Raw genomic sequence first — 14,516 nt, 5'->3', positions numbered from 1 at the left:
CCCATATGCAGCCACGACTCCCCCCCCCCCCATATGCAGCCACGACTCCCCCCCCCCATATGCAGCCACGACTCCCCCCCCCCATATGCAGCCACGTCTCCCCCCCCCATATGCAGCCATGACTCCACCCCCCCATATGCAGCCATGACTCCACCCCCCCATATGCAGCCATGTCCTCCCCCCCCCCCCCCCATATGCAGCCACGTCTCCCCCCCCCCCCCATATGCAGCCATGTCTCCCCCGCCGTCTAGCTGATCGGCGCTCAGGCTAGGGAACATAACAGCTTTCATTTGAATAGCTGCTGTTCCCCGCCGCGCGTCGTCATGGCCCCTCCCCCTTGTCCGGGCACTTTGATAGACAGATCACCTGTCCAATCCTGGGAAAAGTGGCAGACAAGGGGGAGGGGCCATGACGACGCGCGGCGGGGAACAGCAGCTATTCAAATGAAAGCTGTTATGTTCCCTGGCCTGAGCGCCGAACAGCTAGACGGCGGCAGAAGCTCTCCTCCAGTGTAATGTTATACATACCTGGGGACTGCTCTGCTCTCCGCCCTCTCTCTGACTTCTTCTCTGCCTCCACTCCGCCTTCCTCGCTGCCCCCTCAGTCTCCTCTCTGATAGGTTCCCGCCCCCTCTCCGCCTGCTCTCCGCCCCCACTCCGAAAAAAATAAAAAAAAAAGTATCCGGATTAGGCATCGGGAGCATTTGCGCGAGTACAAGTACTCACGCAAATACTCGGTATCGGGACAACCCTAGATTTTTTTTCTCAATGGACTTGCGTTGGAAAATCCGACATCCCACATTTGTTGTCGGAAAAACCCGACAATTGTCCGACTGAGCATACAAAACGGTTGGATTATCCGACAACATCCTGTCATCACACAATTCCCGTTGGATTATCCCATCGTGCGTACAAGGCTTTACCATGTTTTTCTGCCTCATTGTCCTGCTCCTCTGAGCTCCCCAACCTTTTCCCCTTGCTTGTGTTTGGAATGATCAGTGCACATTAGCTGAGATCATGTGCACTGCGTTATGTGCACTACAAATCCCATAGTCTTTCTCTGGGGTAAGCAAGAGAGGGTGACTACATTCCTACATACAGGGGGACCATGGAGAATAAACACCTAACAGGAAGTCAGGTCACAGGAGCAGGAAAAAGAAAGGAATTTGGCGTTAGGTGGAGTCTACTGTATATCATCTGTGTATTTAGCCATTTGCCTGAAGTCCAGCTTTAACACTTACTGTATACCAGACATCACATACACAATGAAAACAAAACCGTATTGATCCATCTGCCCCCTATAGATGATCAGGAAATAACTCACCGGCGTGCTCCAAGGCGACCAGCATGGACTGCTCTATGAGATCCCGCTCGATGAAGCTGCGGAAGTCATCGCTGTATACCGTCAGGTCTGGCAGCTGGAAGGTGCACACCGGGGTTTCCAGCGGGTGATCGTTACTGCCGTTGCTGGAGACGTGCGATCGAGCCAAGGAAACAATGGAGGAGCTGGCGTGGGAGATGCCTCGGGACAGGCGTTTCTCTGCGGGACAAGAAGGGGAAAATACGTTATAATGACTGCAGACAGAGGACAAAGGCAGCCATATTATAAAGAGAATACATTGAAACCTCCAATTGCGAGGAACGCGGTTAACGAGCGTTTCCCAATACGAGCATTTTTTTTTTTTAACTCCTGTCTCGGTTTGCGAGTGTTGTCTTGCAACACGAGCAGCATTCAAGCTACAGTGGTATGCAGTACTGAATTTGGCCTGAGGTGGCGCCAGAGCTGAGCGGAAATACCCTGTTTCCGAGGCTCTCCGGCGCCCCCCCACCTCCAGCCACATGCGGTATTGCATGCCATAGAAGTCAACGGGCAACAAATTATTTTCGTTTCCATTGACTTCTATGGGGAAACTCTCTTTTTGATATGCGAGTGCTTTGGATTACGAGCATTCTCCTGGAACGGATTATACTCGTAATCCGAGATTCCACTTGTATTATGGTTTTTGGTACACTAAAAGGCTAAAAAAGATAAAAAGTTAGCTTTACATCATGTTGTTGTTACTTAAATAAAACCTTTATTCACAGACTTTTAAAATGCAGGGTGCCTCTTACATAAAAGTCCAACTCAGGGCTCAGCCCCCTGACCCCCAATAACCCCTTCAGTGCATTTTATATACTTAACGTTTTCAGACATCTTCAAACTGGTCACATGATGTACTAAGGCTCCTCTCCGACCCAGAGCCTTCAAAACAAGGCTTCGGACAGGCTTTGTTAAAGCTCTCTGAACGCCAATCAAAGCTCCTGTCACTAAATAAAATGGTTAGCTTACACCTTGCTTTTGCATGGGGCTGCAACAGGGGCCTCCGCGGGGCTGCAACAGGGGCCTCCGCGGGGCTGCAACAGGGGCCTCCGCGGGGCTGCAACAGGGGCCTCCGCGGGGCTGCAACAGGGGCCTCCGCGGGGGCCTTCAATAAGGCTTTGCCATAGACTTCTATGGAGGCTTTGAAGACGCTTTAAAGGACCACTGGAGCTACATGGGGTATAATTTTTGAAGCCAAAGCAAAAGTGTAAACAGGACTGTAAGTGAACCATTTTATTTAGGTACAGGAGTTTCGACTAGCATTCAGAGGCGATTCAGTTCGCATGTGCCGCGCTATATAAGTTTTTCATTCATTCATTCATTCATTCAGAGAGCTTTAACAAAGCCTGTCCGAAGCCTTGTTGAAGCCGAAGCAAGTGTAAATGGCCGGAAATGTAACACTCCCATTGGTTGTGCTCTCAACCAAACTGTCAAACCATCCAATGGCTGGTGTCATAACTGATCACATGTGCAGCATCATGGCAGTTGAAGATTAAACATAGGCCAAGATTCCTTGGCTGAAAACGATACGATGGGGGGGGGGGGGGGGGTTTACTTACACTTTAAATCCCTCTGGTTGCATGCTGCCTTTTATTGCGGCATATAAACCTGGAATGTCTCGTTATCTCCCCAATGCTATACATGTCTTCAATCATAAATGATCATTGAAGGGACTGGAATTCTCGTCATATTTGAAATGCTCGGGATTACAGCACTGGAGAAAGTTGCGGCCTTTATGCGACGGACCTTTCAATGGGACGCATGTGTCAGAGTGCGTATAAACTGTTATTAGAGGAGCTTTAGGAACTGACATTTCTTGTCCTCACCTGCCGTCAGCGGGAGGCCCGTCTGTGTATTCTATACCTTCTATTATTTCCTTACTCCAAGTTTACACAGCACTCAAACAAAGCCGTAAAATGTTTTTTTTTTTTTCACTCATGCTGTTCATTCGTAAAAGAGAACCAATCACAGCAGGGCTTATTCAGAGACTGAAGTTCATTCTTAAAGGATTACAAGTTACACATACTATGAGCTCCTGTCATACTTGGACAAAGTGAGGCAAAGTCGGGGCGGATCCACTATACAACGCACCGTGCTGCAGCACACGCACCTTTTTGTGCTTAACATGGTTGTAAACCATCATTTTTTTTTATAAAAATAACAAACATTTTATACTCATCTGCTCTGTCAGCGCTCCAAGCCCCTCCCTTTTCATCAAAGTGCCCCCACGGAAAGCCGCTTTCCCTGGGGGCTCCTGTGTGTGATCACACCCAAAACCCACTGCTGGTCCATTGACGCAGACAGCGGGACTCGGCCCCACCCGCATCACAGGATTTGATTGAAAGCAGCGGAAACAAATGGCTCTGACGCTTTCAAACGGTTTAATGATGAGAGCGACAGCAGCCAGAGCCGCTGTGTTCTTGCACATCCCTGGACCACGTCTAAGAGCAGACGAAACGTAGGGAGGCGACGTGCTGACGTCACCGCAAACTGAGGATTTGTTTTGTTACGCCGGCCGGCTTTTTCTCTCTGCTGACATTTCTGTACCCAACTGTAAGTGATACTATTTCTTTTAATAAATATCTGTACGATATCACGCCATGTGAGTTCTCTTTCCTCCCCTTATATTTTTGGATTTACTGCATCTTCTGCTCCAACATCGGCCGAGATACTCCATTGCTGCTCACTGTGTATGTTCCCTATGCTTTGACTGATCCTGATGGATCCTATGCTCTGGTAAGGGTCAGTGTGTATACTGGTGGTGGTTGTACGTTCACACTGTCTGTTGCCAGTCACAGGGTGATACACTTAGGTGTATATTTTTTAACACAGATTTACACTATATGAGTTTTCTTTTTTTTCTGGTTGCTTTATTATGGATTTATGACCTCGGGAGGGACCTTCTACACTGACTAGTCCTTTTCTTCAATACACTCAGCGATTCCAGCCTGACTAGGTCCGTTGGGACCTTCGTTTGTGGTAAGGGTCAGCAAGTTGCATTTTATCCATATTGGAGCCAGATCTTATTCACCGCCCGGGGCGCCACGCTCCTGTTTTTTCCTGTTTTTTCCTTTCACTTGGACTATTGATTATTTGATTAATTGACTTTGATCACATACACTCTAATATCTTGATTGACATTTCACATCAGCCTTTTGTCAACCGGAGGCCTTCAACTATTATTTTCTAAGCGCTACTCCACATTTTTTGTATAAGATTTTATGTTAGTATAACATTTTTGAGTTAGCAGCTGGTTCACTATTGTATTTAATTTATTGGTAAGCGCACTTTTTTCCCTTTTTTCACATCCCTGGATTGGATGGGGCTCAGGTAAGAAGAAAAAAAAGAGGGAGGAGCTAAAGAACAGAAGGTTTTTAACCTTAAAGCGGAGTTCCACCTAAAAATTGAACTTCTACTTATCTGGTTCCTCAAATCTAGGTATTTCCTCCCACTTCTGGCAAAAGATCGCTGCATAATCCACAGCGATCTATTCCATGTAAGGCCCCTCTTCCATCTCCCCCTTCGGCTGTCTTCTGGGAGACACAGGTCCCAGAATACAGCAGGGACCACTCAGAAAATGCAGCATGACTCACACATGCTCAGTAGGGAACCAGACTGATGATGCGTTGGGGTGCCTGCCCCAGGGGTTCATAGCATAGGCATAGATGCGTTGGGGTGCCTGCCCCAGGGGTTCATAGCATAGGCATAGATGCGTTGGGGTGCCTGCCCCAGGGGTTCATAGCATAGGCATAGATGCGTTGGGGTGCCTGCCCCAGGGGTTCGTAGCACAGGAGTAGGTGGCACTTTAAACCCCATGGCCAAGAAACAGAAGAGCTGCGTCCGTTAAAGAACTAAGAGAAGAAAATATTCACCTTGTATATCATCTTGCCGCTGCAGCGCTGGCCTCATGGGTCGGGCCGTGTCTTGGGGTTTGTAACTTCGCGGGTCGTTGAAGTTTTGGGCTGGGCCGCCAGCATGTGGCTGCCGTAGTTGGTCGTAGTCATTCACTGCTGCGTTGAAGTCCCATTTCTTACCTAAGATGAGAGCAAAAAATGTAGATCATTAGAATCGAAGACTTTTATCTTTACCAATTATGTCCCCAACATACATAAAAGAGTGCAGCACCCCTAATGTGGACTCTGCTTCAGTACAGAGGAAAAACGATTACGTCTCCACTCAACATTCATAGAACCTACTAAAGGGGGATAATACCCAACCAGCGACCATCAGCCCCCAATACTGGAGACAGAGCCCTGATCACTGATTCCCCTGGCTTTACTCTACAACAGTGTTCTCCAAACATTGGCCCTTTGCTTGCTTTTATTCTGCCCTTGGGGCATTATTCACCCCACTGACACCAATGATGGATCATAGCACCTGCCACTGACAATGGGGCACCATTCCTCCCACTGGCACCAACGATGGGGCACTATTCCTCCCACTGGCACCAACGATGGGGCACTATTCCTCCCACTGGCACCAACGATGGGGCACTATTCCTCCCACTGGCACCAACGATGGGGCATCATTCCTCCCACTGGCACCAACGATGGAGCATCATTCCTCCCACTGGCACCAACGACGGGGCACTATTCCTCCCACTGGCACCAACGACGGGGCACTATTCCTCCCACTGGCACCAACGACGGGGCACTATTCTTCCCACTGGCACCGACGGGGCACTATTCTTCCCACTGGCACCAACAACGGGGCACTATTCTTCCCACTGGCACCAACAACGGGGCACTATTCCTCCCACTGGCACCAACGACGGGGCACTATTCCTCCCACTGGCACCAACGACGGGGCACTATTCTTCCCACTGGCACCGACGGGGCACTATTCTTCCCACTGGCACCAACAACGGGGCACTATTCTTCCCACTGGCACCAACAACGGGGCACTATTCCACCCACTGGCACCGACGGGGCACTATTCCTCCCACTGGCACCAACGACGGGGCACTATTCCTCCCACTGGCACCAACAACGGGACACTATTCCTCCCACTGGCACCAACAACGGGGCACTATTCCTCCCACTGGCACCAACAACGGGGCACTATTCCTCCCACTGGCACCAACAACGGGGCACTATTCCACCCACTGGCACCAACGACGGGGCACTATTCCTCCCACTGGCACCAACGATGCCGTTAACCGGCTTCTGTTACAGGGACCGATCGGTGCCCATCAGTGCTGCCTCATCAGTGCTCATTAGTGCCCATCACCGAAGGAGAAAAATTACCGGTTTGCAAAATGTTATAATAAACTATAAAAAAAAGTAAAAGAAAGCTCTATTTGTGTAAAAAAAAAAAAAGATAAAAATCTCATATGGGTACAGTGTAGCATGACTGTGTAATTGTCATTCAAAGTGTGACAGCAGAAAGGGGGTGAAAGTGCCCGGTAGACAAGTGGTTAAGTAGTGGATGTGTATGGATTATTTTTGGGGATAAAGGATGTTGTTGTTTAGTGTTACTTTAACCCAGGGGTCCTCAAACTACGGCCCGCGGGCCACATGCGGCCCGCGGAGGACTTTAAACCGGCCCGCCCGTCCCTGACAGGCAATGCCGGCCGGTTACACAGCAATCCCGCTGTGTCACGGAGATCTCCATGACACAGCGTTAACAGTTCGGGTGCGCTGTGATAAATGTCCCGCCCTCCTCCTCCTAGAAGACTAGCTTGTGTGATAGAGCCAGTGTGCTGTCTGTCACACAAGCTGGTCTAGGAGGAGGAGGGCGGGACATTTATCACAGCGCGCCAGAACTGTTACAGTGGGGGAGCATCGTGACAGCCGGACCGACCGTGACACAGCACAAAACAGTAAGGAGGCTGTGAGGGGCTTACAATGGGGGGGGCTGGCTTGCGATGGTGAGGGGAGCTAAAGATTTTATTTAATGATGATGATGATGGTGGGGGGGCTGGCTTGCGATGGTGAGGGGAGCTAAAGATTTTATTTAATGATGATGATGATGGTGGGGGGGCTGGCTTGCGATGGTGAGGGGATTTGATGATTTTTTTAATGATGATGATGATGTTGGGGGGGGGGGGCTGGCTTGCGATGGTGAGGGGAGACGACGACGACGACGATGATGATGATGATGATGATGATGATGATTATGTAATTAATGATGGTGATGGTGGGGCTGATGATGTAATGATGATGATGGTGGGGGGGGCTAATGATGATGTAATGATGATTGGGGAGCTTGCAATGTTCTTGATCAGCTTGCAATTAATGATTGTGAAGGGGGGGTTGCAATGAGGGGCTTACAATGATGGCGAGGGGGGCTTGAAATGAGGGGATGATGATGGTGAGGTGGGGGGGGACTTGCAATGATCATGATCGGTTTGCAATTAATGATTGTGAGGGGGGCTTATAATGATGAAGGGGGAGCGTTGCAATGTGTGCATAGGAAATTGTTCATAGTTTTTTTTTTATAGTCCGGCCCTCTAACTGTCTGAGGGACAGTGAACCGGCCCCCTGTTTAAAAAGTTTGAGGACCCCTGCTTTAACCTATCAAAGTTTATACTACTTGAGGCAAATAGTTTAGTGATCATTTGTGGGAAACATTCTGTTACATTGTATTGTTGCTGTGCATGGAATGTGTTACCAGTATAAGTCACTCTTGTCACTGTTCCCTTTGTACAGAACATGATGGTGCTTGTAAATCGCTCATCATAATGGTTCTAATTGGGTGCTCCACAAGTAGCCATTGATAGTGGGAGAGGAATTCCAGATATTTCATTTGATAAACAAATCCTCCTCCTCTCGGGAGGGAGAATAGTGCCAGTGGGGCACTATTCCTTCCACCGATACCAATGATGGGGCACTATTCCTTCCACTGATACCAATGATGGGGCACTATTCCTCCCACTGGCACCAATGATGGGGCACTATTCCTTCCACTGGCACCAATGATGGGGCACTATTCCTTCCACTGGAACCAATGATGGGGCACTATTCCTTCCACTGGCACCAATGATGGGGCACTATTCCTTCCACTGGCACCAATGATGGGGCACTATTCCTTCCACTGGCACCAATGATGGGGCACTATTCCTTCCACTGGAACCAATGATGGGGCACTATTCCTTCCACTGGCACCAATGATGGGGCACTATTCCTTCCACTGGCACCAATGATGGGGCACTATTCCTTCCACTGGCACCAATGATGGGGCACTATTCCTTCCACTGGCACCAATGATGGGGCACTATTCCTTCCACTGATACCAATGATGAGGCACTATTCCTTCCACTGGCACCAATGATGGGGCACTATTCCTTCCACTGATACCAATGATGAGGTACTATTCCTTCCACTGATACCAATGATGGGGCACTATTCCTTCCACTGGCACCAATGATGGGGTACTATTCCTTCCACTGGCACCAATGATGGGGCACTATTCCTTCCACTGGCACCAATGATGAGGCACCATTCCTTCCACTGGCACCAATGATGAGGCACCATTCCTTCCACTGGCACCAATGATGGGGCACTATTCCTTCCACTGGCACCAATGATGGGGCACTATTCCTTCCACTTGCACCAATGATGGGGCACTATTCCTTCCACTTGCACCAATGATGGGGCACTATTCCTTCAACTGGCACCAATGATGGGGCATTATTCCTTCCACTGGCACCAATGATGGGGCCCTATTCCTTCCACTGGCACCAATGATGGGGCCCTACTCCTCCCACTAACACCGATGACGGGGCCCTACTCCTCCCACTAACACCGATGACGGGGCCCTACTCCTCCCACTAACACCGATGATGGGGCCCTATTCCTCCCACTAACACCGATGATGGGGCCCTATTCCTCCCACTAACACCGATGATGGGGCCCTATTCCTCCCACTAACACCGATGATGGGGCCCTATTCCTCCCACTAACACCGATGATGGGGCCCTACTCCTCCCACCAACACCGATGATGGGGCCCTATTCCTCCCACTAACACCGATGATGGGTCACTATTCCTCCCACTAACACCGATGCTGGGGCCCTATTCCTCCCACTAACACCGATGATGGGGCCCTATTCCTCCCACTAACACCGATGACGGGGCCCTATTCCTCCCACTAACACCGATGACGGGGCCCTATTCCTCCCACTAACACCGATGATGGGGCCCTATTCCTCCCACTAACACCGATGACGGGGCCCTATTCCTCCCACTAACACCGATGACGGGGCCCTATTCCTCCCACTAACACCGATGACGGGGCCCTATTCCTCCCACTAACACCGATGACGGGGCCCTATTCCTCCCACTAACACCGATCATGGGGCCCTATTCCTCCCACTAACACCGATCATGGGGCCCTATTCCTCCCACTAACACCGATGACGGGGCCCTATTCCTCCCACTAACACCGATGACGGGGCCCTATTCCTCCCACTAACACCGATGATGGGGCCCTACTCCTCCCACTAACACCGATGATGGGGCCCTATTCCTCCCACTAACACCGATGACGGGGCCCTATTCCTCCCACTAACACCGATCATGGGGCCCTATTCCTCCCACTAACACCGATGACGGGGCCCTATTCCTCCCACTAACACCGATGACGGGGCCCTATTCCTCCCACTAACACCGATGATGGGGCCCTACTCCTCCCACTAACACCGATCATGGGGCCCTATTCCTCCCACTAACACCGATGACGGGGCCCTATTCCTCCCACTAACACCGATGACGGGGCCCTATTCCTCCCACTAACACCGATGATGGGGCCCTACTCCTCCCACTAACACCGATCATGGGGCCCTATTCCTCCCACTAACACCGATGATGGGGCCCTATTCCTCCCACTAACACCGATGACGGGGCCCTATTCCTCCCACTAACACCGATGATGGGGCCCTACTCCTCCCACCAACACCGATGATGGGGCCCTATTCCTCCCACTAACACCGATGATGGGTCACTATTCTTCCCACTAACACCGATCATGGGGCCCTATTCCTCCCACTAACACCGATGCTGGGGCACTATTCCTCCCACTAACACCGATGCTGGGGCACTATTCCTCCCACTAACACCGATGATGGGGCCCTATTCCTCCCACTAACACCGATCATGGGGCACTATTCCTCCCACTAACACCGATGATGGGGCACTATTCCTCCCACTAACAGCGATGACGGGGCACCATTTCTCTACTGATACCAATGATGGGGCACTGCGCCTCCCCCCTAATCATAGAGCATTGTTTGATCCCACTGATGCCAGGGCACCCCTAAAAGGCTGAAGGACATTAAACTGGCCCTTTGCCTGGAACATTGGGAGACCCCGATCTATAAACACAACAGGAACATTTCTGCTAGGAGGTAATAAATAACCCTTTAATGCCACACGTGACATTTCTACCCGCAGTTCTGCTTTATAGCCAAAAGAATTAGCAGCCGACCTGCTGCATTTGCTCGGATCTAAAGAAGTAGAGACTGCGTTTTATCACAACGATTATCCTGGAAAACCTAAAAACTCACATTTATATCTAAAAAAAGAAGGACAGGACTTTGTGTTTATAAACCCCCCTAGTCTAGAATTTATAAAGCTCGTCTGAATGTCAGAAAAAAGGGGGCGAAGAGATGGAAGTTGTACTCTGCAGAGCTCAGGAGAGCAGAGAAGAGATCAGACAGCTGATTGGAGGGAAGAGACCCCCCCTCCACACAGCAACAGAGCTGAGGCTGTCAATCAAGCGGCGCTCCCTCTTTTTCTCTTGGTGTCAGGAAAATTTGTCGGAAGCGAGTCATACTGATAGCAAAGGAAGGAAGGCAGCAGACAGAAATGACACCTAGTGCTCTGGATTGAGACAAGTACACACTGTAGAGGGATATGCTTTGTTCACATTTCATGTCTGAGGTTTACAGCCACGTTAACCACTTAAGACCCGGACCATTATGCAGGTTAAGGACCGGGCCCCTTTTTGCGATTCGGCACTGCGTCGCTTTAACTGACAATTGCGTGGTCGTGTGACGTGGCTCCCAAACAAAATTGGCGTCCTTTTTTTCCCACAAATAGAGCTTTCTTTTGGTGGTATTTGATGACCTCTGCGGTTTTTATTTTTTCCGCTATAAACAAAAATAGAGCGACAATTAAAAAAAAAAAAAAAAAAAAAGAATATTTTTTCATTTTTGCTATAATAAATATCCCCCCAAAAAAATGATATAAAAAACATTTTTTCCTCAGTTTAGGCCGATACGTATTATTCTAATTATTTTTGGTAAAAAAACAAAAAAAAAAACAAACACGCAGTAAGCGGACACATCGGACACTTTTGACACATTTTTGGGACCATTGTAATTTTCACAGCGAAAAGTGCTATAAAAATGCACCAATTACTGTGAAAAGGACAATGGCGGTGAAGGGGTTAACCACTAGGGGGCGCTAAGGGGTTAAGTGTGCCCTAATGGAGCGATTCTTATTGTAGGGGGGCGTGGCTATACGTGACTGATCGTCGTTCCCTATATCAGGGAACAGACATCAGTGACAAGCCACACAGAAGAACAGGGAAGGTGTGTTTACACTCACCTCTCCCCATTTTTCAGCTCCTGTGACCCGATCGCGGGACACCGACGGCGATCGGGCCCCGTGGTCACGAAGCTTCGGACTGGGTCGTGAGTGCGGCGGCGCAGGCTGGGCTCTTAAAGGCGACGTACAGGTACGTGATTGTGCCCAGCTGTGCCATTCTGTCGACGTATATCGGCGTTAGGCGGTCCTTAAGTGGTTAAAGTGGGGAGTAAACTCCCATGCATAATTTGTACCTATAGGTAAGCTTACAACAAGGCTTAAAGCGGAGTTCCACCCAAAAATGGAACTTCCGCTTTTCGGATACAGATACATTTTCGTATCTATCGGCGGGCGTAGCACATCTCAGATACACTACGCCGCCGTAACTTAGGGCGCAAGTTCCGTATTAAGAAAGAACTTGCGCCCTAAGTTACGGCGGCGTAGTGTAAATGTGTCGGCGTAAGCCCGCCTAATTCAAATGTGGATGATGTGGGCGTGTTTTATTTAAATTACTTGTGACCCCACGTAATTGACGTTACTTACGAACGGCGCATGCGCCGTCCGTTAACGTTTCCAAGTGCGCATGCTCCAAATTACGCCACAAACTGTCAATGCTTTCGACGTGAACGCAACTTACGTACAGCCCTATTCGCGAACGACTTGCGCAAACGAGGTAAAATACGACGCTGTTCGTTCGTTTCCGACATCCATACCCAACATGACTTACCCCTGCTTTATGAGGGGTAACTTTACGCCGGAAAAAGCCTGACGTAAACGACGTAAAAAAGAAATGCGCCGGGCGGACATACGTTTCTGAATCGGCGTATCTACCTAATTTGCATATTAGATGCGGAAATCTACGGAAGCGCCACCTAGCGGCCAGCGTAAATATGCAGCGTGAGATACGACGGTGTAAGAGACTTACGCCGGCCGTTTCATAGTAAAATTCTGGCGTGTCTTGCTTTCTGAATACAGAAATAAGATACGCCGGCGCTTCGTAGAACTTACGCGGCGTATCAATAGATACGCCGACGTAAAGGCTATCTGAATCCGGTCCACGGAGAAAATGGAAACAGGAAACAACTAAAGCAGGGGTCTCAAACTGGCGCCTCCCCCTCCAGCTGTTGCAGAACTACAAGTCCCAGCATGCCTCTGCCTGTGGGAGTCACGCTTGTAACTGTCAGCCTTGCAATGCCTCATGGGACTTGTAGTTTTGCAACAGCTGGAGGGGCCTCCAGTTTGCGACCCCTGACCTAAAGAGATAAAGCACCCTTTTCTAGGGTCCGTATGACGCACTAAAAAAACGCATGATGGGGTCCTAAATGGTGGTATATGAGCTGGCCGATGTCAGGCCCAAGCCGGAAACCCTCGCCAATCAGCTGATAGAAGATGATGCCTGCAGCCGGAGGGATTCCCTGTACAATGCAGCTGCAGGGGACACATTCTCTGATAGTAAACGATGCCTGCAGCCGGAGGGATTCCCTGTACAATGCAGCTGCAGGGGACACGTTCTCTGATAGTCGATGATGCCTGCAGCCGGAGGGATTCCCTGTACAATGCAGCTGCAGGGGACACGTTCTCCGATAGTCGATGATGCCTGCAGCCGGAGGGATTCCCTGTACAATGCAGCTGCAGGGGACACATTCTCTGATAGTCGATGATGCCTGCAGCCGGAGGGATTCCCTGTACAATGCAGCTGCAGGGGACACGTTCTCTGATAGTCGATGATGCCTGCAGCCGGAGGGATTCCCTGTACAATGCAGCTGCAGGGGACACGTTCTCCGATAGTCGATGATGCCTGCAGCCGGAGGGATTCCCTGTACAATGCAGCTGCAGGGGACACATTCTCTGATAGTCGATGATGCCTGCAGCCGGAGGGATTCCCTGTACAATGCAGCTGCAGGGGACACGTTCTCTGATAGTAGACGATGCCTGCAGCCGGAGGGATTCCCTGTACAATGCAGCTGCAGGGGACACGTTCTCCGATAGTCGATGATGCCTGCAGCCGGAGGGATTCCCTGTACAATGCAGCTGCAGGGGACACATTCTCTGATAGTCGATGATGCCTGCAGCCGGAGGGATTCCCTGTACAATGCAGCTGCAGGGGACACGTTCTCTGATAGTAGACGATGCCTGCAGCCGGAGGGATTCCCTGTACAATGCAGCTGCAGGGGACACATTCTCCGATAGTCAATGATGCCTGCAGCCGGAGGGATTCCCTGTACAATGCAGCTGCAGGGGACACATTCTCTGATAGTCGATGATGCCTGCAGCCGGAGGGATTCCCTGTACAATGCAGCTGCAGGGGACACGTTCTCTGATAGTCGATGGTGCCTGCAGCCGGAGGGATTCCCTGTACAATGCAGCTGCAGGGGACACGTTCTCTGATAGTAAACGATGCCTGCAGCCAGAGGGATTCCCTGTACAATGCAGCTGCAGGGGACACATTCTCTGATAGTCGATGATGCCTGCAGCCGGAGGGATTCCCTGTACAATGCAGCTGCAGGGGACACGTTCTCTGATAGTCGATGATGCCTGCAGCCAGAGGGATTCCCTGTACAATGCAGCTGCAGGGGACACATTCTCTGATAGTCGATGATGCCTGCAGCCAGAGAGATTCCCTGTACA

General features: G+C 50.2%; 1 protein-coding gene across 2 annotated transcripts in view; it reads right to left on the bottom strand.

Moving 5' to 3' along the window:
* OTUD7B (OTU deubiquitinase 7B) overlaps positions 1–14,516 on the bottom strand; it is a 171,104-nt gene that overhangs the window by 64,518 nt on the left and 92,070 nt on the right. For both annotated transcript variants that reach the window (XM_040333116.1, XM_040333115.1), the window contains exons 2-3: positions 5,232–5,393; positions 1,324–1,539 (exon numbers count right to left, since the gene is read on the bottom strand). In XM_040333116.1, coding sequence (XP_040189050.1) covers positions 1,324–1,539; positions 5,232–5,393 — 378 coding nt within the window. The remainder of the gene's footprint in view (positions 1–1,323; positions 1,540–5,231; positions 5,394–14,516) is intronic.

This window comes from Rana temporaria, chromosome 13 (genome assembly GCF_905171775.1).
Source record: "Rana temporaria chromosome 13, aRanTem1.1, whole genome shotgun sequence".
Lineage (NCBI taxonomy): Eukaryota > Metazoa > Chordata > Amphibia > Anura > Ranidae > Rana > Rana temporaria.
This window is presented reverse-complemented; position numbering and strand designations above follow the sequence as displayed.